The sequence below is a fragment of the Anomalospiza imberbis genome, chromosome 20 (genome assembly GCF_031753505.1).
Source record: "Anomalospiza imberbis isolate Cuckoo-Finch-1a 21T00152 chromosome 20, ASM3175350v1, whole genome shotgun sequence".
Lineage (NCBI taxonomy): Eukaryota > Metazoa > Chordata > Aves > Passeriformes > Viduidae > Anomalospiza > Anomalospiza imberbis.
In genome coordinates this window covers 791,428-811,594 of record NC_089700.1, presented here as the reverse complement: position 1 = coordinate 811,594, position 20,167 = coordinate 791,428, and the positions used below count along the sequence as shown (strand labels likewise).

The 20,167-nt window shown below is 52.6% G+C and overlaps 3 protein-coding genes across 5 annotated transcripts in view; 2 read left to right on the top strand and 1 right to left on the bottom strand.

Annotated features, from left to right (window-relative positions):
* LOC137485566 (S-adenosyl-L-methionine-dependent tRNA 4-demethylwyosine synthase TYW1-like) overlaps positions 1 to 4,039 on the bottom strand; it is a 100,861-nt gene extending 96,822 nt beyond the window's left edge. For all 3 annotated transcript variants that reach the window (XM_068210105.1, XM_068210104.1, XM_068210106.1), the window contains exons 1-4: positions 3,844 to 4,039; positions 3,069 to 3,209; positions 2,432 to 2,533; positions 1,350 to 1,544 (exon numbers count right to left, since the gene is read on the bottom strand). In XM_068210105.1, coding sequence (XP_068066206.1) covers positions 1,350 to 1,544; positions 2,432 to 2,533; positions 3,069 to 3,209; positions 3,844 to 3,978 — 573 coding nt within the window. In that variant the 5' untranslated portion in view covers positions 3,979 to 4,039. The remainder of the gene's footprint in view (positions 1 to 1,349; positions 1,545 to 2,431; positions 2,534 to 3,068; positions 3,210 to 3,843) is intronic.
* A 1,654-nt stretch (positions 4,040 to 5,693) lies between these two features.
* Positions 5,694 to 11,847, top strand: SBDS (SBDS ribosome maturation factor). The gene is made up of 5 exons (XM_068210114.1): positions 5,694 to 5,859; positions 6,575 to 6,704; positions 7,912 to 8,112; positions 8,658 to 8,822; positions 9,451 to 11,847. Exons 1-5 carry the CDS (start codon positions 5,732 to 5,734, stop codon positions 9,577 to 9,579), a joined length of 753 nt encoding a protein of 250 aa, XP_068066215.1. The 5' UTR covers positions 5,694 to 5,731; the 3' UTR covers positions 9,580 to 11,847.
* A 370-nt stretch (positions 11,848 to 12,217) lies between these two features.
* Positions 12,218 to 17,482, top strand: LOC137485567 (coiled-coil domain-containing protein 183-like). Its single transcript, XM_068210108.1, has 14 exons — positions 12,218 to 12,400; positions 12,482 to 12,603; positions 12,748 to 12,819; positions 13,508 to 13,675; positions 13,803 to 13,907; positions 14,071 to 14,178; positions 14,810 to 14,938; positions 15,021 to 15,078; positions 15,162 to 15,262; positions 15,512 to 15,672; positions 15,986 to 16,145; positions 16,266 to 16,385; positions 16,606 to 16,702; positions 17,319 to 17,482. The coding sequence occupies exons 1-14, from the start codon at positions 12,316 to 12,318 to the stop codon at positions 17,426 to 17,428; spliced, it is 1,596 nt and encodes a 531-aa protein (XP_068066209.1). The 5' UTR covers positions 12,218 to 12,315; the 3' UTR covers positions 17,429 to 17,482.
* The last annotated feature ends 2,685 nt before the right edge of the window (positions 17,483 to 20,167 follow it).

Sequence of the window (20,167 nt, the reverse complement as noted above, 5' to 3'; positions counted from 1 at the left end):
CAGAAAAGCAAGGATCAGCCCTGGGAAGAGCCAGTGAGCTGCATGGCACTGCAGGGTAGGGACCTGGGGAGTCCCTCTCAGGTGCTGGCTCAGCACAGACACAGGGCAGCCTGAACAGCACCACACCCCCTCAGACTCCACTGGAAAATCCCTCTGCCATCCATGGGGTGAAGGGATGGCCTCTGCGAACAGACTGCTCTGTGCAGTGCTTGTTGGTCAGAATGGCCACGTGTGTGACATGCAGCCCCAGCTCTGAACATAACCTGTGACAAGTGATGCCATTTTTCTGTGTGAGATGAGACCAATGACCAGGCAGAGATACTGCCACAGCTCACATCAGAGAATAAAGCTAAAACCCACATCATAAAAAGGAGCCACATTTAGAAGGCAGCACGAGTTTACAGTGTGGTGCCCTCAAGTGACTGCAGAAAGCTTTCAAAGCTGGGAAATGAACTCAGTAAGGATTTACCAAATGCGTTACCACACCTCCCAGTGCCTGTGGGACTCATTTCCCATTTGAAATCAACTGCTTCAAAGCTGAACTGCCCAGGTGGCCAAGAAGGCCAATGGCACTGGCTTGTACCAGCAATGGTGTGGGAGCAGGACCAGGGCAGTGACTGTCCCTCTGCACCAGCACTGCTGAAGCACCTCCAGTCCTGGGAGCAGTTTTGGGCCCCTCACCCCAAGAAAGACCTTGAGGGGCTGAAGCATGTCCAGGGAAGGGAACGGAGCTGGGAAGGGGCTGGAGCCCCAGGAGCAGCTGAGGCAGCTGGAAAGGGGCTCAGCCTGGAGAAAAGGAGGGGGGACCCTGTGGCTCTGCACAGCTCTGCCACAGCCTGTGGCTCTGCACAGGCTCCCACAGGGGGGACCCTGTGGCTCTGCACAGCTCCTGACAGGAGGGGACAGCTGGGGTTGTCGGGTTGTGCTCCCAGGGAACAGGGACAGGAGGAGAGGGAACGGCCTCAGGCTGGGCCAGGGCAGGCTCAGGGTGGACATCAGCAGGAATTTCCCTGTGGAAAGCCTGGTCAGGCACTGGAAGGGGCTGCCCAGGGAGATTTGGGGTTCCCATCCCTGGAGGTGCCCAGGGAAGGGCTGGATGTGGCACTAAGCACTCTGGGCTGGAGACAAGGTGGGGATCAGGCACACAGTGGGTTCAGTGATCTTGGAGGTTTTTTCCAAGCTCAATTGCTCTGATATTCTGCCCATGCCCTAAACCCAGTGCCTCACCCAGTCAGCACAACAGCTGCAATTCCCACACAGATCACCAGCCTCATTCAGGTTTGATGCACTTCATGCAGCTCAGGCTCTCGAGGAGCAGAAGCCAAGCAGGGAGCTGGAGGGACACTCACTGTGTTGTAGTGATCCACATAGGCCGAGTTCCCCAGCCCAAACACGGCGTATCTCAGGCCCTGCAGGAAGCTTTTCCCAACACGGAAATCACTGGCTGCCTCTTCCAGCCACTTGCAGAACCAGGCTGCGCTCTCTGGGGGCTGCCCCTCGGTGTAGGTGGCCACCAGAAACACACAGATGTTCCTGCTGCTTGCCTGGTCACACAAAGAGGACAGGAGAGGAGAGGGGAAAAAAAAAAATCACTGCATTTTCCAGAACCTTCTTTGAAAGCAAAGACTTAAAACACCCAGGCAGCTGGGAGAAATCAAAAGACAAGGCTGTCTCCTGCTGGGGTGGGATGGTGCAGGTGACAATCCCAAGGGTGCTGAACAATCTGCACAGCACCTAAAATTAACAGAGAGAGGTCAAGCTGAACAGGGACACAATGACAGAGCAAAACTGGACATCCAGCCCCATCAGCAGCTTCCTGACCCAACTCCTTCATCAGGGAAGTGCCCCATGGATAAATACTTCAAGCTCCTCAACTTCACATTTACAGGTGTGTTAGGGGCAGTATCAAATGCTGGCAACTCATACTGACCCCTGAAGGAATTCCCAGCATGCAGTTCCCACCAAAACTTTTTGGATTTTGTTAGGATTAATTAGAACTCTAAAGTAGCAACTATCAATATTGACAGAAGAAAAACCCATCAAGGATTACTCCACATAAATACACCTCACAAGGAGTTTCTATCTTAAAAGCCTCTAAAGGCTGCAGAGGCATTACCACCTTCCTGTTCTGGTTCTGAACCTTGTCCAGGGCACCTGGGGCTGCCACTCTCACCCAGCTCATCCCTGAGTTACAGAACTGGCTCATACAGAGTCACTGTCACAGCAAAATGTCCAACTGGTGCTTCAAAATTCTCAAAATTTAGGTATTTTCGGCTGAGGGCTGATGGACTACATTTGCATAGGTAGGGAAGCAATTCAACACAAAGCTTTGGGGATTTCCAGAACAATAGGAGAGAAACACAAGAAGGAAATAGCCTTGACAACTCCAGGAAAAACTTGTACTTATGACTGGTGTTTATGCCATACCCACCTCCTCTGCTAAACCATCTTCTGGATCATAGTCTCCCATGTTAATGACTTCCACAGGCAAATTAAGGGAAGTAACAGCTTCAGCCAGAGCTTTGGCAAATCTCTGAACAAAGAAATATCGCAAGTTATCAATTACTTCAAGCCACACAAGCCCTGCTGTGCTCAGCCACAAGACTTCTCCCAGCACAGGAATAATGACACAGGAGGCCTGGACACTGGCACTGCAATTCCTCACATTAAAACAAAAATGGAGTACACTGGCTGAGAGTTACAACATTATAACGACTAATCACTTCACAGCTACACACACAAATTACATTTCGTCATGAGAAAGCACCAAACCCAGAACTTCTCTCTACAAAGCCTTGCCAGAAAATTCAAATTATAGTGCAAGAGTGAACTTTTAGCTTTACAATCAATCTCTACTGCACACCTTGCTTAAAGGGAGGAGGAAAATTGTTATTTTTATTTAATTTTTCACTTATCTTGCACATTGGGCAAAGATTGTATCAAGCTAATGAATGTGCTGATGAACCCCCAGATCTATATCCAGGGTAGTGTTCTAAGGCAAGCAACTTTCTCCGATCCCAACAATATTTCAAAGAAATTTCACTGATGTGCAATAAAAGTACAGATACCTTTGCTGTGCCAGTCTGAGAGCCATAGAAGATCTTCACTCCAGCAACATGGACCTCCTGTGCCTGAGGGGGGGCACATCCATTTCCCAGTTTGTCTGATGTTCCCTCGGGGGAAAAGAGATTCCTATGGGATTTCTCACCCTATGAAACAAGAGCTGTGTCACATGCAATCCCTTCTTCAAGGGCTGTCAAACCAAGAGCATTTAAAATTCAAATCCTGGGGCCACTCTCAGTAACAGTCAAAGCATTTTGGTTCCTCTCACACCCAGACAAACATACCAGGACCTGTTTTCCTGACCTAAGCCATGCTACAATACCCACTTGTCTGGGATGTAACAGGATCCAGCTGAACCTCCCAAGTCCTGCAGATCTTTACCCACCTGCAGGAGGAGGTTTTCAACTCCTGCATGGCCCAATTCCCTCCCATCCCAAAAACATCCCAACCCTGTCATTAGCATCATGAAAACATGAAGGTGCAAACACTGGGCACAAGCAGAGGGGTTTACCTGGAGTGACAGAGCAATCCAGGGGAACACATTCTCCCAGGAACAGTGTGAGGAGTGTCCTGCTGAGCTCTGCCCCAATGTCAGAGCAACAAGAGTATTTAGTGACCCACAGACACAACCAAGCCAGGCTGAGGATCGTAACCAGATAACCAAACTGCATTTGGGATTTGCAACACCCTCAGCAGGCCCACGGCAGGTGCCTTTATCCACTCACTTCCACCCAGGTTTTTGGGGTATTCTCAGAGAGAAGTGCTGACAGGCTCAGTTACCTTCCTTTTGGTTCTAGTGGTGGTGAACTGAATGACAATCCAAAGGCTGATCCCAAAAGCAACAGCAGAATAGATGTAAAATCTGTGCAGCCATACGGACACCAGGCAAGTATAGAAGTAGCTCCACATATCCATTGAGACATCTAAATCTGGAACATCACAGATTCCTACAGAGTGGATATGGAATGAGCACACACAAAATAATCACACAGCACCCACAGCCTCACATCAACAGCTATTGCCCAGGCTTTGCAGAAAACAGCTTCTGGCTAAAGACAAGGCACTAAAATTGAATCAAGAAGCCTTCACCTCCTCAGAAGGAGGTGAAGATGAGCTCCAAGTTAGCATTCCATACCGTCAGAGGGAAACTCTGGGTTTTTCCTTATAGGGCAGCGCCGTTACAAGGAAAAGCAGAAAATACTTGTGCTGTCCAAGTGCCTGAAAGGAAAAAGATCTCACAAAACATCCAGTGGATCATACTGGCTTTAGTTTTATACAAGCCAAACAAATGCAGTTCTCTGAAATGAGAAAGCTCCAGTCCAAGGGGGTAATCACCTGCACAGAACTTTCTGCTGAACACAACCCTTGCTTACACACATTTGATGTCACACTGATTACAAACAGGGTTTCAAGGGCAGACTGAATCATGGATTCAACTGGAAACACCTTCACAGAATTCTATTATGCAAGTGAAGCTTGCTTTGGAACCACTGAGATGTTTTAGGTTGGTTCAGAGCATTCAGGGCACAGTAAGCCAGGGTACAGCCAGGAATGCACCTGCATGGTGTCTGGGAATATCTATTTCATATGGAATATTCAGGCACTCCAAAAAGGCTGGTTTGTGAACTTATTGACTGAGGAACACAGCTGACACCCTTCTACTGTCATCTGCCGCTTAGATCTTGTTTTTGCAGATAACAGTTGAGAGCACAGAATCCAAGTATTTCCAAGAGGCCGGAAACTCATACTGGCTGGTACTCAGGTTACCAGAGCAAAGGCTTAAGGGGATGCCCTTCAGCAGCAATACTGAGACTCACAAGAGAGAAGAATCAAGAGCACTTGCCCAGTGTTCCCAGTTTTACTCATACCAGCTATAGGAATTCCCTTAACCACTATATAACTTCCTCAAATGCAATAGATGCTACACATATTCAAGAGAACTTTAGCTCCAAAACAGACACACACACGTGCTCACTGTTGTGCCCTACACAACTACACACCCCCCTTACGGTTATCACCCCACAAGCACACACCCCACCCTCGTGGTTACTCCTCCTCTCACGGTTAATGCCCCTTTCTCCCCCAAAGACCCCTCACGGTTATTACCCCACCTTCCCCTGCCTCTCACGGTTATCATCCCACCACCCTCACAATTATTAAACACCCCCCACCTCAGAGTTACTACCCCCGTACGCCACCTATGGTTAATAAATACCCCCGCGGTCATTACCCTCACCTCCCTCCACAGCACGCTCCCACAGTTCTAGCCGCTCACACACACGGTTATTGTATCCCCCTCAGGGTTACTAGCCCATACACAAATTATTAACCCACAAACTCGGTTATTAGCCCATACACACAGTTACTACCCCACAAACACGGTTATTATATCCCCCTCACGGTTATCACCTCCACGGACACACGTATTACAGTCACAGACACGGTTATTCCGTTCCCGCCATCACAGCTCTCTCTCTCACGCACACCGAGCCATCACACCGTCCCCTCGCGGCTCCCCCGCCCGGCACTGACCCGCTCCCCGCCCGGCACTGACCCGCTCCCCGCCCGGCTCCCCTCAGGCCGCCATGCGCCGCTCCCGCCCCTTCCGCCCGTGCCGGCGCGGCCGCCGTTCACTGCCGGGCCGGGGGCGGAGCGGGCGGCCGCCGCCATGTCCATCTTCACCCCCACCAACCAGATCCGCCTCACTAATGTGGCCGTGGTGCGGGCACGGCGCGCTGGGAAGCGCTTCGAGATCGCCTGTTACCGCAACAAGGTCATGGGCTGGCGCAGCGGAGCGTGAGTGCCCGGGGAGGCGGCGGGGAGGCGGCTCGGGCCCGGCGTGGGGCCCAGGGAAGGGCCCGTGTGGGGACCCGGCTGTGAGGGGGTCGTACCGGGCACCCTGTGCGGGGCCTCGGTAGTGGCGCGGGAGGGGAGCCCGTGTGAGGACCGGGAAGGGCCCGGGGTGTGGGAGGGAAGTCGGCAGTGACCGTGCGGGACTCGGCTGTGGGGCCGGGGGTGGTGCGCGGCCCCGCTCCCCGGATCTGACCCCGGGAGCAGGCGCGGGGCCGGTGACCGGAGCACCGTGCCCGTGCCCGGGCAGCGACATCTCTGTGCTGGGAGGTTCCAGCTGTGCTGAGTCAGCCCGGGGCAGCGGGGGCTCTTTCTCCTCGCTGAGCACAGCTGTGCTCCTGGCATTGCTGCTTGGCGGGAGAGGGGCTTTGGGCAAGGCATGGAGTGCCACGACAAGGGGCAGTGGTTTCAGACTGACAGACGACAGGGGTGGATAGATGGGATATTGGGAAGGAATTGTTCCCTGGGAGGGTGGACAGGCCCTGGCACAGGGTGCCCAGAGCAGCTGTGGCTGCCCCTGGATCCCTGGCAGTGCCCAAGGCCAGGCTGGATGGGGCTTGGAGCAGCCTGGGACAGTGGGAGGTGTCCCTGCCATGGCAGGGGTGGAACTGGCACCATTCTGGGATTATTCTGAGTTTTCTACATTTGTCTTAATCTCTAGGGAGAAAGATCTTGACGAGGTCCTGCAGACACACACAGTGTTTGTCAATGTCTCCAAAGGCCAGGTGGCAAAAAAGGAAGATCTGGTTAAAGCATTTGGGACAGATGACCAGACAGAAATCTGTAAGATGGTAGGTTTCACACACTTTGCTTTATAAAAGATGTGAGATTTAGTCATGCAGTTAGATTGGTTTGCACTGAAAGATGTTTGTAGAATGCTGCTATAGGTGAAAGGGTTGTTTGTTAAGAAATGGATAAAAAGGAGCTGTAGCTCTGTTTTACAGTTTTAAATTTGGCATTTGCGAGTGGCTGGAAAGAATTCTGTCTAACACACAACTTGCATGCACTGATGTGTCTGGACACAGCCAGCACTGAAGAGTTCCTCACATAAAATAAGTTATTAAGAATGCAGAGAAAAAAGGGGACAGTTGCTTACTTTGGAGAGCTCACTTAGGTGTTACTAACAGATCTAATTTCGTAGTCCTTACTGGTGGGGTATGAACTGTGGACTTACTCTGGTTGAAAAGTTTTCAGTAAATCTCTTGAGCATTGCCCCGGCAGCCAGGAGGGACATCCATCTCCTGGGGTCACCAGGCCCAGTATCAACAGCTGGGCCAGGGAGGGGATTGTCCTGCTCTGCTCTGGGCTGAGGCAGTTTTGCGTGCCACAGTATAAGAAAGATCTGAAGCTTTCACAGTCCAAAGAAAGCTACAAAGAAGGTGAAGGGCCTGGAGGGGCCACGCAAGGAGCAGCTGAGGGCACTTGGTCTGTTCAGCCTTAGGAGACTGAGGGCAGACCTCATCAGGGTCTACAGCTCTGATCCCTGCTCTCTGTGACAGGGACAGGAGGCAGGGAAGGGCTGGAGCTGGGCCAGGACAGGCTCAGGCTGGAGATTGGGAAAGGCTCTTCCCCAGAGGGTGCTGGCACTGCCCAGGCTGCCCAGGGAATGGGCACGGCCCGAGGCTGCCAGAGCTCCAGGAGCTCCAGGGATGCCCACGCTGGGATTGTTGGGGTGCCTGTGCAGGGCCAAGAGCTGGGCTGGATGATCCCTGGTGGTCTCTTCCAACTCAGGATATTCTGTGATTCTGTGAAATCTGTGCTGCTTCTCTCGCTGCAGTTTAGTATTTCTGTGGTGAGTTTTTTTTGTCTGAAGCCTTTCCAGTGCTGTCTGTTGTAATGATTCACATTATTAATTTGGTTATTGTTTGCTGCACTTAAAATCTCACACAACCTTTCAAGCAGCTGTCAAATTTAACTAAGTTACTCAAAGTTGTCAAATTTAACTTGTCACTCTTCAAATCCACGATGTTCATTAACCGGTTCCTGTGGATAAAACAGATTTTATCCAAAGGGGAGCTGCAGGTGTCGGACAAGGAGCGGCACACACAGCTGGAGCAGATGTTCCGAGACATCGCCACCATCGTGGCTGACAAGTGCGTGAACCCCGAGACCAAGCGGCCCTACACAGTGATCCTTATCGAAAGGGCCATGAAGGACATCCACTACTCTGTCAAACCCAACAAGAGCACAAAGCAGCAGGTGAGTTTCCTGCAGTATCCCAGGTGCTGCCATCCAGTGTAATTCCTCAGGTCTCAGCCAAAGAGGGATCAGCAGAGCCCCGGGATCTGAGGCCTGCACAGGAATTACTCAGCTATCTGGCAGCTGAGTGCTGGAGAGAAGCAGCTCCTGAAACTCAGGCAATGTGTTTGCTAAGAATTATTAAAGGGAGAAAGAAAGGGAAAAAAACAGTGGTACACTTAGAACAGAAATAAAAGGTTTATGATTTATGCTAATTGAGGTGGTATATCAGGTTTGCATCTGAGCCATGTGGGTTTGTGGTGTTGTGCAGTATAGCTATTTAATTTTATTTCAGACAGCTTTTAAGTGTTCAAAGTGATCACAGACAACAGGAAGTCTGCCTTTTCTTGTTCATCTGTCAAAAGAGCATGATAGCAACCTCCCTGTAGCAGAGCAGCAGTGACCAGCACTGAGAGAGGCTCTGAATCTGGGGAAAAGGTTTGAGATTTGGATCTAGGTGCTGGGTTTTAAACACGTATCCAAGTGCTCTTTTTCTTGTCCAACAGGCCCTGGAAGTGATCAGGCAGCTGAAGGAGACCATGCAGATTGAACGTGCTCACATGAGGCTGAGGTTTATCCTGCCAGCAAAGGAAGGCAAGAAGCTGAAAGAGAAGCTCAAGCCACTGATTAAAGTTACTGAGAGTGAAGACTTCCAGGAACACCTGGAAATGGTAAGCAAAAAGCAGTCCCTGGGGTTCAGGTTTGATTTGAGCTACACATGTGCATTTTACTAGGAGATGAATTCATAGATGGAAGTTGTTTAGATAAACTGAAGGCTTACCAGAGATCCTGAATCAGAGGTGCAGTTGAGAATTTTTAATTTCACACAATCCTTGTGATACAAGCATGGAAGCAGCCTTTGGTATCCAGAGGTTGCTGCTCCAAGCTGACTGCACAGTGCAATTCCTCTTAGCAGTGATGATCCTGCAACACTGATAAGTCTCTGTCACATGTGGAATGTTACTGTTACTTCTTTGGTGTTTTTTGTCTAAATTTTAAGGGTGGCTAATTATTTTTTTTTTAAGTTGGTGTGTGGTAAAGCAAAATTTGGTATTAAAATCTTCATACAAACAGATTAGAATCCAGCAATCCCAACTGGCAAAAGCCATGCTCAGCATGGGGAACTGGAACTGTAGAGCTCTGTGGAAAGATTGCTGCCAGACAGAGCTTGTCAACTCTTCAGAGTCCTCCTCAGTAACTAGCTAGGATTGTTTTAATCAAAGTGAATGTTAGGCCTTGGGGAGGGGCTGATGAAATCCAAACATTCTTGGCTGACCGATGAAATGTGGAACATTCCAGGTGTGCCTTATTGACCCAGGCTGCTTCAGGGAGATCGACGAGCTGATCCGCAGTGAGACAAAAGGGAAAGGATCCCTGGAAGTGCTCAGTCTTAAGGATGTGGAGGAAGGAGATGAAAAGCTTGAATAACAAAATCCTCGGGCAGCAGATCTGCTTCAACAACCTCCCCGCAGTGACTGGTGTAACCACTCTTCTGTTAGGCCTTCATGGTTTTTTCCAATTTCTTGCTGCCAAATATTTTCTGACACTAATCCTTTGGGATTTTTCCATGCAGTGTGGGTCAGGGTTTTTTTATCATTTTACACTTGCTTGGTTTACAGATGTCTTTGCCTGTAAGAAGATTTTGTGTCAGAGTTGCACTAATGAGGACATAGTGAGGGTGTGGCAGGAGGTTACTCTGGCTTTGCTTTAGTTTCAGGGTTGCTGTTGAAGAGTGTTTGAGTGATTTGGTGCCAATTGTTTGTACTTTCAGGTTGTCAGTGTTGAGTGGGAGATTTCACTGGTCACTGAAGAGTGGCTTTGTATGTGGGGAGAGGGACCTGAAGAAAAGAGAGCTGCATTTTCACTTCTAAACAAGTGCAGTGTGGCTCATGTCTAAAAATCAGTCTCTTGGCAGCGTGAAAACTGACTTAGGCTTCCATAATTGGCTACTTGGTAATTAAAGTACTTCAAAGGACCATTCATAAAGAATTCCTTCACTGGCTATAGCAGCACTTGCAGACATAGAGATGATGTTCTCCAAATAACTTATTTGTAGAATATATTTAGCTACATTAATAAAAACAAATTATCATCTATTTATATATTATAGATACAGAAAGAAATAAGATACTTATTTTTGTTAATAGTAGAGGAGATTTCCCCAGCTCTGGCAATGCTTTTGTAGGCTGAGGGAGTAGCCTGTGCTTGGGAGCTGCTGCTTTCACATGATAAAATGAATCTCAAACAGGCAGTGGTGGCCTCTGGCCATGGAGCCAGACAGGCTTTTGTTGGACAGTAATTCCAGGCAGGAATTTTTTGTGTGTGCCCCTTTGCTTTTTAGTGCAACAGAACAATTCTGGCAGCTGTCCTTTATCCTCTGTCCTTTTTTTTTGCTGCTCTCTAATCCATGCACAGAATTACCAGCCAGCTCCTGAGGCATGGGATATAGTTCTTGCTAATTCTGTTAAATCTTGCTGCAGCTGTGTTAAACAAATGATTTGAAGTTGAACTGGAGTATTTCAAAGAAAAGGGGAAGAGAGGACAACAACGGGGGAAGGAGATACTAAAAATACAAGCCACCAGGCAAAGCAGATATGGTTCAGTGATTAAAAGCTAAATCAGCAGGAATTTGAGGAGCCTTTAACATGACATTGATGTTTCCATGCAGATAGCAGGCAGCAGGTGAGGAGCTGTGGGCTAGCCAGGGAGGAGATCTCTCCCAGCTGAGCGTGGTGCTCTTTGGTTGCTGTCGCCTTCCAGAGACTCCCCCCTTATGTGACAGTTAAACAGAGCTGGGTTTGTGCTGCTGCCCTTTCCTCTGCACCTTTAACTCATTGTGAATTTCCTGGAATTTCATCAGGGAGAGTGGAAATCATCTGGAGGAGGGGAGGTTTGCCATGTGAGCTGGCTGCAGGGCTGGAGCCTCAGTCCAAGGCTGCCCCTTGGGAGTGGATTTCTGCAGCAGCCAATTTGTGTACACTCATGCAAGGCCAGGATCAATTCCTTCAGCAGTATTTTAGGAGGATCTGCCTCTCTAGAGCCTGAGTTTTGCTGAGGGCAGGTGAAACAGATATTCTTGAACCACTTCATCCATTTTAAAATGCTTTTGTTTGCTCCCAGGGGTTTAAATGCTGCCTAGGAAATGCAGGGGTGTAGTGACTGGATATGCCATGCGGACAGGGCTCGGTGTGGACATCTCTGTGTGCACAGGCAGCTCCCCTGGGTCCCACCCTGGGCTGCTGCCTTCATGTGCCACTCTCTCCAGACACACTTTGGGAAGCACTGAAGATGATCGTGTTGATATTTAGCTTGTCACTGGCAATTAGCACTAACATGCAATTCATAAATATGCAAATGAGACGCTGAGCAAGAGCCTCAGAGGATATTGTGTAAGTAATACCTGATTTCACAATTCTTTAATTTCTTGGTTTGCTGTGTTTAACACCTTGAGCACAACAGGATGGCAGCAGATCTGGAGTTCCAGAACCTGAATCTAAGCTGATTCGTGAGCTTGGTGCTAGGAAGGCAATTTCTTTATAAAGTCTTTTTCTGCAAATCCAAACATCAAGGATTTTCTCTGGTAGAGGGAGCTTGAGTTTATTTATGGACAAATAAAGATACATGGTGGCATTTCTTGTTATGTTTGTAGTTCAGCAAGAACGTATGGTGAGCATCAGAATAAAGCTCAGGATTTGTCTTTGCCCATTCTAACGAGAGCATAACTCCCTGCACAACCACTTCCTGGCTAATTAACTGGAATTTTCAAATAGGTGGGCATTCAAATAAGCTGGCAGCCTCCAGGAGAGCACTGCTGGTGTGTTTGGGTACACAGGCACATTGTTTGCCCTGAAATTGCCCTGTTCCTGTGGGGCTCAGAATGGTCCCTGATAGCTGCCACTGCCGTGACAATGGACGACAAAGCTGGAATGCTTCTCTGCCCCCTCCAGGAGCTCATTAATCAGTTGTTAATTAACGTGTTCCCTGTAGAAGTGTTGAGGAGGGGGCTGGGCCATGGTTGAGCAGGAGTCATGTGACCGGTGGCAGTTAACGGAGCCGCGGTGACAGTTGCACGGTGGAGCCCTGTGGCCACAGCACTGCGGCACCTCCCTGGGCAGCAGGGCCTTGGTGTCTGTCCTACAGGGACTGGGAACGGTGGACCAAGGGATGGAGGCCCCTGGCAGCACGCGGGGCCCCAAGGCCAACCTGAGCCAGTGCAGCCAGGAGATGCGTGCCCTTGTGGGCCTGCAAGGTGCTGCCTCGGGCTGCTTGGGGACAGGGGTCACAGCCCCCTCATCCCACACGGTACCATTGTCTGCCTGATGTCCCCCAGAGCAAGGCAAGAAGATTTTCGCTCGGTCCTGCAAGGAAAAGCTCCGGCAGAACAAGGAGCTGCTCCCCAGCCTGCAGACAGCCTTGCAGGAGGACTCCGGTATCCTGGAATTTGTCCTGAAGGTACCAGCAGGTCCTTCCTGCTGCCCCCCTGCCTGGTGCTGGCCCTGCACCCCCAGCTCCTCCAGGAGCTGGCAGCACAGGCCAGCAAAAGATGTCATTCCCAGGGTGACAGTGGCCATCCCTTTGTCCCTCCCCTGCCCACAGTACAACCAACTCCCCATTAAGGATGCTTTCGGAGAGGGCCAGGAGCTCGTTTCAGCCACTGAGAGCCTGGAGGTAACGGCAGGGCTGGAAGCAGGGGCTGCTCGTAGTGGCTGGGGCTTTGGGGACACTGAGAAGAGCAGTGCATGGCAGAGGGACATGGTACCAGCACCAGGACAATCCCACGGGGCTGCTGTGGACACATGGGGTGTTCATGTCTGGTCGCATAGTCCCTTTCCACCATGGGACCCATCCATGCAGCCCCTTTGTCCCAGCAGACCTCCTGGCTATCCCACCCCACGTGTCCCTGGCACTGCCTGTGTTCCTACAGGGTGCAGATGCTGTCCCTGCCCTTCACTGCCTGTCCCAAGGTTGTGCCCTGGTCACAAACCCGTGGAGATCGAGGCGCTGTGCCTACAGAGCTGCCTTTGCCCAGAGGCCTCGTGCAGTGACAGAGTGGTGCTGCTGCTCTCTGACAACATCCCCATCTGGGCCCTGATCGATTTTATTGATCCCCAGCCCCGCTCCATGTTATGCAGAGTCCCTAAGCCCAGCCCAGCCCTGTCACCAGCAGTTGCCCACCTCTGCCTTATCCCAGCCAGCCCCCAGAGCAAAACTCTCCCAGACCCCATCCTGTCAAACCAGTGACAACATCCTGGAGCAGCATCTCAGTGTCCCCAGCTCTACTTTGGGGGGAGTTTTCTGGGCAGCACCCCCTTCTTCTGCAGCATCCAGCCTGGAAAATGGTCTCATGCCCATCCAGGTGGTCATAAAGAAGATCGAGGCCAAAGTCCATGACCAGGTGAAGGTGCGTGACATGTTGCTGCACCAGCTGAAGCAGTGGAGCCAAGCCAGGGACGAGCGCCAGAGGCACCTGCAGGATCTGCAGGATGCTGAGACGGATCCGAAGTGGCAAGAGCCACAGTTGCAGGTACCCAGGAGCCCTTATTGGTGTGCCAATACTCATGGGGGGCTTTAATCCAGCCCCTGCACCTCCAGCTGGGCACTGGGCTTGGCACACGTAGTCACTTTGTGTCTTCCCCCTGTGTCTGCCCCAGACCATTCGCCAGCTGGGCAATGACATTGAGAAGATGCTCATGAAAATTCACAGTGGAGAGATCATGACCAACGAGTACCTGAGGCTGCAGGAGGTCCTGAGGAGGGTGAGCTCCTCCCCACTGTGCTAGTGTTTCACCTGCTCTCCCTGCAAAGGCATGGGGTGCCTAAGGGGCTGTGTCCCAGGGGACACCCTGCTGGTCCCCTCCATGCCCTCTCACAGCACAGGGGACCCCGGTGGGTGACGTGCTGTGGTTCCCTGGGTGCCAGGAGCTGGCGTACCTGCCTCGATACCTAGACCTCCTGTCTGGGATGACCGTGATGTACCACGAGGAGCTCACAGCCCGGACTAGCCTCAGAGCAAACGATGTCATCAAGGTGAGATAACTGGCGCCCTTTCCCACCCTCCAGTGCCCACAAACAGCACCACATACCTGGGCCTGAGAGCCTTCTTTCAGCAAGGGGCAAAAGAGATGGAGCTGAGGTTGCCCACAGCACCCAGAGGCCTCCATAGGTTCTCCCAGGTCTCCCTCTTGTCCCCTGGGCCTGGGGTTAGCCAGTCTGAAGTACCAGCCATGGCCAAGGCAGTGTGTCCCACACCCCAGCCCACCTTGCCAAGCTTCCTTCACAGCCTATTTGCATGGACTGGGGTCACTTTTGACACTGGGCATCCCAGGAGCTCATCCAGTCACTCAAATTACAGATTCTTGGAATGGTTTGGGTTAGCAGGGACCTTAAAGCTCATGTCATTCCAACCCCCTGACATGGGCAGGGACACCTTCCACTCTCCCAGGTTGCTCCAACCCTGTCCAATCTGGCGTTGGAACTTCCAGGGGTCCAGGGGCAGCCACAGCTGCTCTGGGCACTCTGTCCCAGGGTGTCACCACCCTCACAGGGATGAATTTCTACCCACATCTCAATCTAAACCAATACTTGAACCTAGTAACCAATCTGTAGAAAGATCCAACTGACTTTGGCAGCAACTCCTCCCTTCTCTGTTATGCTCCAGAAACTCATGGCCGAGGCGGGACCCCGGGTCCGTGTGGAGAAGCAGCTCAGGGACCAGTCCCTGGCAGAGCAAAGGAAGCACATTGAGAGCCTCCAGCGCCAGGAGGAGAGCGAAAGGCAGCAGAGGCAGGTGAGCTGGGATGTGGGGCAGGAAGGGCTGGGGGCAGCCTGCAGTGCTGAACCCCCACGGGTGACAGTGACTGTCCTTGCAGCAAGCTATGTCCATGCTCTCTGCAGAGCCAGACCTGAGCTCCTCAGAAACACTGGTGGGTGAGTGCCTGGCTGGGGGCAGGGCGGGGGGGATGTGGGCACAGCCACAGACATCCTGCCCTGCTCCTTCCCTGCCACCCTAGGTGCTGACGTGGAGGCCACCGTGGCCAAGATGCAGCGCGAGGCCTTTGTGATTGACAAGATGGAGAAGGCGAAGACTGCCCTGCAGTGCTCCCGCCTCTGGGTAATGGAAAACCCATCCCTGCTAAAACCTGGGGCTGCTGGCGCACTGGGGAGCTGCGACCTCTCTGCTCCCCCATTTCCTGTGGAGTTATCTCTTCTCTCCCTGGAGCCCCACAAAGCCCCTCTTTGCAGGCAGGCATGGAGCTGCCCTTCTCCAGAAACTACAGAGCTCCATGGTGCTGTAACCCCCCTGAGGTCCTGCTTCCAGCAGGAGCACCTTGGGCTGAGTCCTTGTGTCTCCCCTGGCTAGGACATCCCCAGCAGCATCCAGGCTCAGAGGAAATCCCTGGGGAACCTGCAGCAGCACATCGATGAGTGCAGGGAGAGGAAGAAGGTGCTGAAGAAGACCCTGCAGGAGCTGGAGACGAAGCTGGCTAAACTGAAGTTTAACCAGCCTGACAGCACCACCAGGTGCTGCTGGCCTTGCACAGCTGTGCCAACCAGGCCACCACCTTTGGGGGGGACATGTCCCAACAGGCACCCTGACCTCTACCCCACTGCAGCCACGCACTCCTCCTGCACTGGGAGGGTTTCTGAGCTCCCAGCTCTGCTGCTGGCAGAGCACCCAAAGCTCCCTTTCTCCTTACTTGGCATGGGAATTGCTGCCAGCAGCATGGAGCTGGCCTTCAGTTGGGGGTGGGGCAACCTGAACAGCTTTTGGAGCAGCTTTGGGGTGTCCCTGCACCTCTCTGCAGCTGTGTAATGTGAGTGTGGCTGGCTCCAGGCTGCGGGAGGAGGAGCTGAGGGAGAAACTGAAGCAGGAAGAGGCCCGGCTGGAGCAGATGCGAGACCAGATGTTGAAGAACCAGAAGCGCCTGACTGAGTTTGAGAACATCATTGACAACCTGTTCCTCCACCTGCAGGGCATCCTCATCCCTGGCCAGGTACCACGGGGCTCCAGGGGAGCAGGGCCATGCAGGCAGGGCAGCACGGGGACAGCTGGTACAGCCACCACTGCCACCAGGGCCTGGCTGTCCCCACCAAGGTGGTTCTGTCTCCCCCAGGAGGATTCTGTTGCAGTGGTGGGGCTGGAGGAGAAGCTGCAGTACTGTGAGCAGAAGCTGAAGTTCCTGAAGGAGAAGGTGGCAGCTCGGCCTGAGGATAGCCCCGATGAACGCAGCGAGGTACAGGGGCTCCGGCCCTTGGTGGCCCTGGGGACACTCACAGGGCCCTCACAGATGGCCACCCAAGTCATCCTTCCTCAGCAAGGCCACAGGGAAGAGCCATGGAGCAGCTCAGCCCCGGAGGCTGGCACCAGGCACCCATGGGGTACCTCAAGTGTGGCACCCTTGGGTTCTAACACCCACCTGCCCTCCAGCACTTAACCCAGGCTGTCTCTCACAGACTTTTGCCAAGGTCAGGAACCTCCTGGAGGAAAGAACTGCGGGTGAAACACAGAACCTGAAGATTTCCTTTGAGGATGAAGAGGCTATGGAAGATGGTAGGAGAGCACAGTGGGGACATGTCCCAGCCCCTGCCCCCTGGGATTTTTGGGAGTCCTTGTCTGTCTCCCACTGGCCCAGCAACTCACAAATTGCCTCCAGGTCTTGAGGCTGACATTGGCTGTTTCTAGGGCTTCAGACATGAGTGGTGGTTTTAGGCAGGGTTGGGGGAGAACAAAGGCATCTGGTGGCATGATGAGCACCAAGCCACTGCAGGAACAAAGAGAGATGTTGTGGGGCAAGAGGGAACACTCTCATCTCCAAAATCACCTGGTCGTGAAGAATAATCAGTGCTTGGTTCTGCCTGTGGATGCTCCTGGAAGAGGCAAAGAGCTTTTGGCAACTCACCACCTTTCTTTAGCAAAGCAGGAGCTGTGCCCACCACACTGCAGCTCCAGACCTTTATGGGAAGCCCCAGCAGTGTTGGAGATGGGCCACAGTGGTGGCATCACCAGGTCCCACAGGTCACCCTGGGATGCTGGGGTGGAAAGGCCTGTGAGAACTCTCCTGGATCCCACAAGCCCAACAAAATGTGCCAGGTCTCCCAGGGGCACAAGCACAGCAGAGGTGGCCTCCAGACCCTCCTCATCCCCTCCTCTCCACTCTCCCTTTCAGACACCTTGGATTTTGATGACGAAGACCGTGACTACATCCCCAGCCGGGAGGACATCAAGAAGCAGGGGCTGCAGCTGATCCAAATGAATACCAGACGTCGCAAGAAGTAGTTGTTTCTCCACGTGAGCTTTGAGGGCCCCAGGCCACCCCTTGTACCCTTTTCCCAGCAGGTTCAATAAATCAGATCTTCTTCATTGCTCCCAGTTCCATGGTAAGGCTGGAACAGGTGGTCCTAGGTCACTTCTGTCACTCACAACATGTTGGGGTCCATCCTGAGAGGTTCTGAGCGGGGTTTGGAGGTGAGGATGGGCTGGGTTAGGGACAGCTTCAGCCCCTGGAGCAAAGCTGGGGCCGGCCTGGCTTTCTCCCCCTTGGTGCTGTGGGGCCAACACCTTCCCGGGACCTCTGATGCCTCAGGGGCTGGAGCCTCTTCAAGCCACTGATGGAAAAATGTGGGGAATGGCTGAGTCCTGTGGGGCCCCCAGGGTGGGAGTCCTCGTGTCCGTGCATGGGAGCGGAAGGGCAGAGTCTACCTGGGAAGGAGAGAACCAAAGCTGAGCTGAGCCCCCAGCCTGGAGCCTCTCCCCTCCCTGCTCCTGCACAGGTGTCCTGCAACTCCTGCCCTGATCCTGGAGCAAGCCCCAGGTGTCACCAGGGCTGCAGGAGGGTCTGGGGGTCAGGAATGTCCTAGTGTGACCCAGGACAGCAGAGGCTGCTGCTCCAGGGTGGGATCCCTAGTCCTGCTGAGGGGCACCCACCGTGCCCCCTCTCCTCTCGTGCTGCAAATAGATGGTGCTGTTTCTCCAAGAACAGCCGGAACCGAGGGGCTCTGCCTGTGCTCCTGGACAGAGAGCCAGGACAGGGGTACCTTGTCCCCTTCCACACGGCAATGTCAGCGTCAGAGCAGCTTTTCCCTGCCTGTTCTGCTCGGTCCCTGTGCTTCATGCTGGCATCAGCAATGACATCAGCACTGAGGGGAGGAACGGCTGCTGCTCCCAAGCCTCTCAGCACTGCTCCTGGTGGGTCTCGTGGAATGGGCATTATCTTCACAAAATACAGCACAACTTGAGGTTTTTCAGGGAAGCTCCAGAAATAACATCACGTGTCAGTAAAGGCATCTCATGGACCTTCCCAGAATCCACAGCCACAGGTGGGCTCTTCTGCAAGTAAAGACCAGGCTGTAATTGCATATCCATCTGTTCATATCGTGTTCTCATGTGCCCACCATAGCCTCACCACCCTCACAGGGAAAAGTTTCTTCCCAATATCCCATCTATCCCTGCTCTCTGGCAGTGGGAAGCCATTCCCTGTGTCCCATCTTTCCCATCCCTTGTCCCCAGTCCCTCTCCAGCTGTCCTGGAGACCTTTTAGGCCCTAGAAGTGGCTCTGAGCTCTCCTTGGAGCCTTCTCCTTTCCAGGTGAGCACCCTCAGCTCTCCCAGCCTGAGAAATGTGTCAAGCTCTTGGTCTGGTCTTTCCACACTGGCTGTGGGGGACAGGGAAGTGGGAAAAGGTATGAAGAGCTGAAGCTGGCTGGAGGCTCCAACCTGTGTCCCATTTGCTGGCTGGAAGGTAATTCAGGGGTGGTTTAGCTGCCTTTACAGGAGGGGCAGAGCAGCAGCAATGGGGTTTCACGTCTCTGAGCTCTCCCTGCCCTGAACAACTACCTGCTCCATCAGGAGCATCCACTGGATGTGTTCAGAAATCGCATCCCAAAGCCTCATCACAGCTGCCAGAAGAGGGGAAGGGCTGTCACCTCCAGCCAGCAGCTCCCAGGCACACAGATGGAGCTGGGCACAATTGGAATGACTGCTCCTGGCTCTGCTCCTGGCTCCCCTGGATCCAGGAGAGACAGGAATGGGAGCAATCGGAATGACTGCTCCTGGCTCCCCTGGATCCAGGAGAGACAACACCAGGAATGGATGTGACAAGTGGAGAAGAGGTACTAGAGATGGGGGGGGGGGGGAGCCAGAGGCAGTGCCTTGGTTTCTGGATTTGAAAAGATGGGAGAAGGTGAGGCTGAAGGGGCTCTCCCATAGGGGAAAATATGATTAATTATATAAGGAATAAATGAGTAAGTACGGAAGGGAAGGGGAAAAGGGAAATGGAAAGGAAGGGGGAAAGGAAACAACAGGACTGATGTCACCTGAGATCTCATTAGGTGTCAGGCGTGGGTGGCACAGACCAGGGAAGGAGATGGGACATTTCCTTTTCTGCCCTAGGAAACCTTTATTCCCTTCCTCCAAGCTCGGCTGGAGCTCCAGCATGGATGCTGCAACCAGTGCCAGGACTGGAGAGAAACCAAAAATAGGACATTGGGGAATTGCATGGAAGCATTTGCCATGTGGAAGTATCAGTCTCTGCCTTGGGCAGGCTGGGTTTGAGTGGGTTTGGAGCTCTTTATTTTTAAAGGTGTGATGAAAATCACATGGAATGGAGTGCAGGGAAGGGTGGGCACAGCCGGGGATGTCACTGGAGCATCAGTGCTGGGTTTTATCCTCTGGGAAAAGGAGAACTGGGTAAATCAGCCAGTCTGGGGCCAAAAGCAGAGGCTCTGCTGGCTGTTCTGGGGACAAGAGGCAGCCAGGGGGGATCCTTCTTGGAGCTGCAATGGTGGGATGTGGGAGGTTTGTGTATCCCAGCCTTTGGGGAGAGAGCTGCTTCCAGCCAAGGAAGCACACACATTTTCCATTCCCATATGGGTAAGAAGGTTCATAGGGGAAGATGGGAGGGTTTGGTCTGGTGAACAGCAGGAATTGGCATCACAGCCACAGTGGGGCTCAGCACCCTGGGCCAAGCAAGGTGGGGCTGAGGCAGTGAGGGTAAAGGAGGGAAGGACCCCAAGGAGGT

What these genes read in the sequence shown, in the direction of transcription:
- SBDS (XM_068210114.1), top strand. Translation starts at nt 5,732, where the DNA reads ATGTCCATCTTCACCCCCACCAACCAGATCCGCCTCACTAATGTGGCC. An exon ending in ATGGGCTGGCGCAGCGGAGC is followed by an intron (nt 5,860 to 6,574) that starts GTGAGTGCCCGG and finishes CTTAATCTCTAG; the next exon opens with GGAGAAAGATCTTGACGAGG. An exon ending in TCCAGGAACACCTGGAAATG is followed by an intron (nt 8,823 to 9,450) that starts GTAAGCAAAAAG and finishes GGAACATTCCAG; the next exon opens with GTGTGCCTTATTGACCCAGG.
- LOC137485567 (XM_068210108.1), top strand. Translation starts at nt 12,316, where the DNA reads ATGGAGGCCCCTGGCAGCACGCGGGGCCCCAAGGCCAACCTGAGCCAG. An exon ending in TGCCCTTGTGGGCCTGCAAG is followed by an intron (nt 12,401 to 12,481) that starts GTGCTGCCTCGG and finishes GATGTCCCCCAG; the next exon opens with AGCAAGGCAAGAAGATTTTC. An exon ending in GAGCAAACGATGTCATCAAG is followed by an intron (nt 14,179 to 14,809) that starts GTGAGATAACTG and finishes GTTATGCTCCAG; the next exon opens with AAACTCATGGCCGAGGCGGG.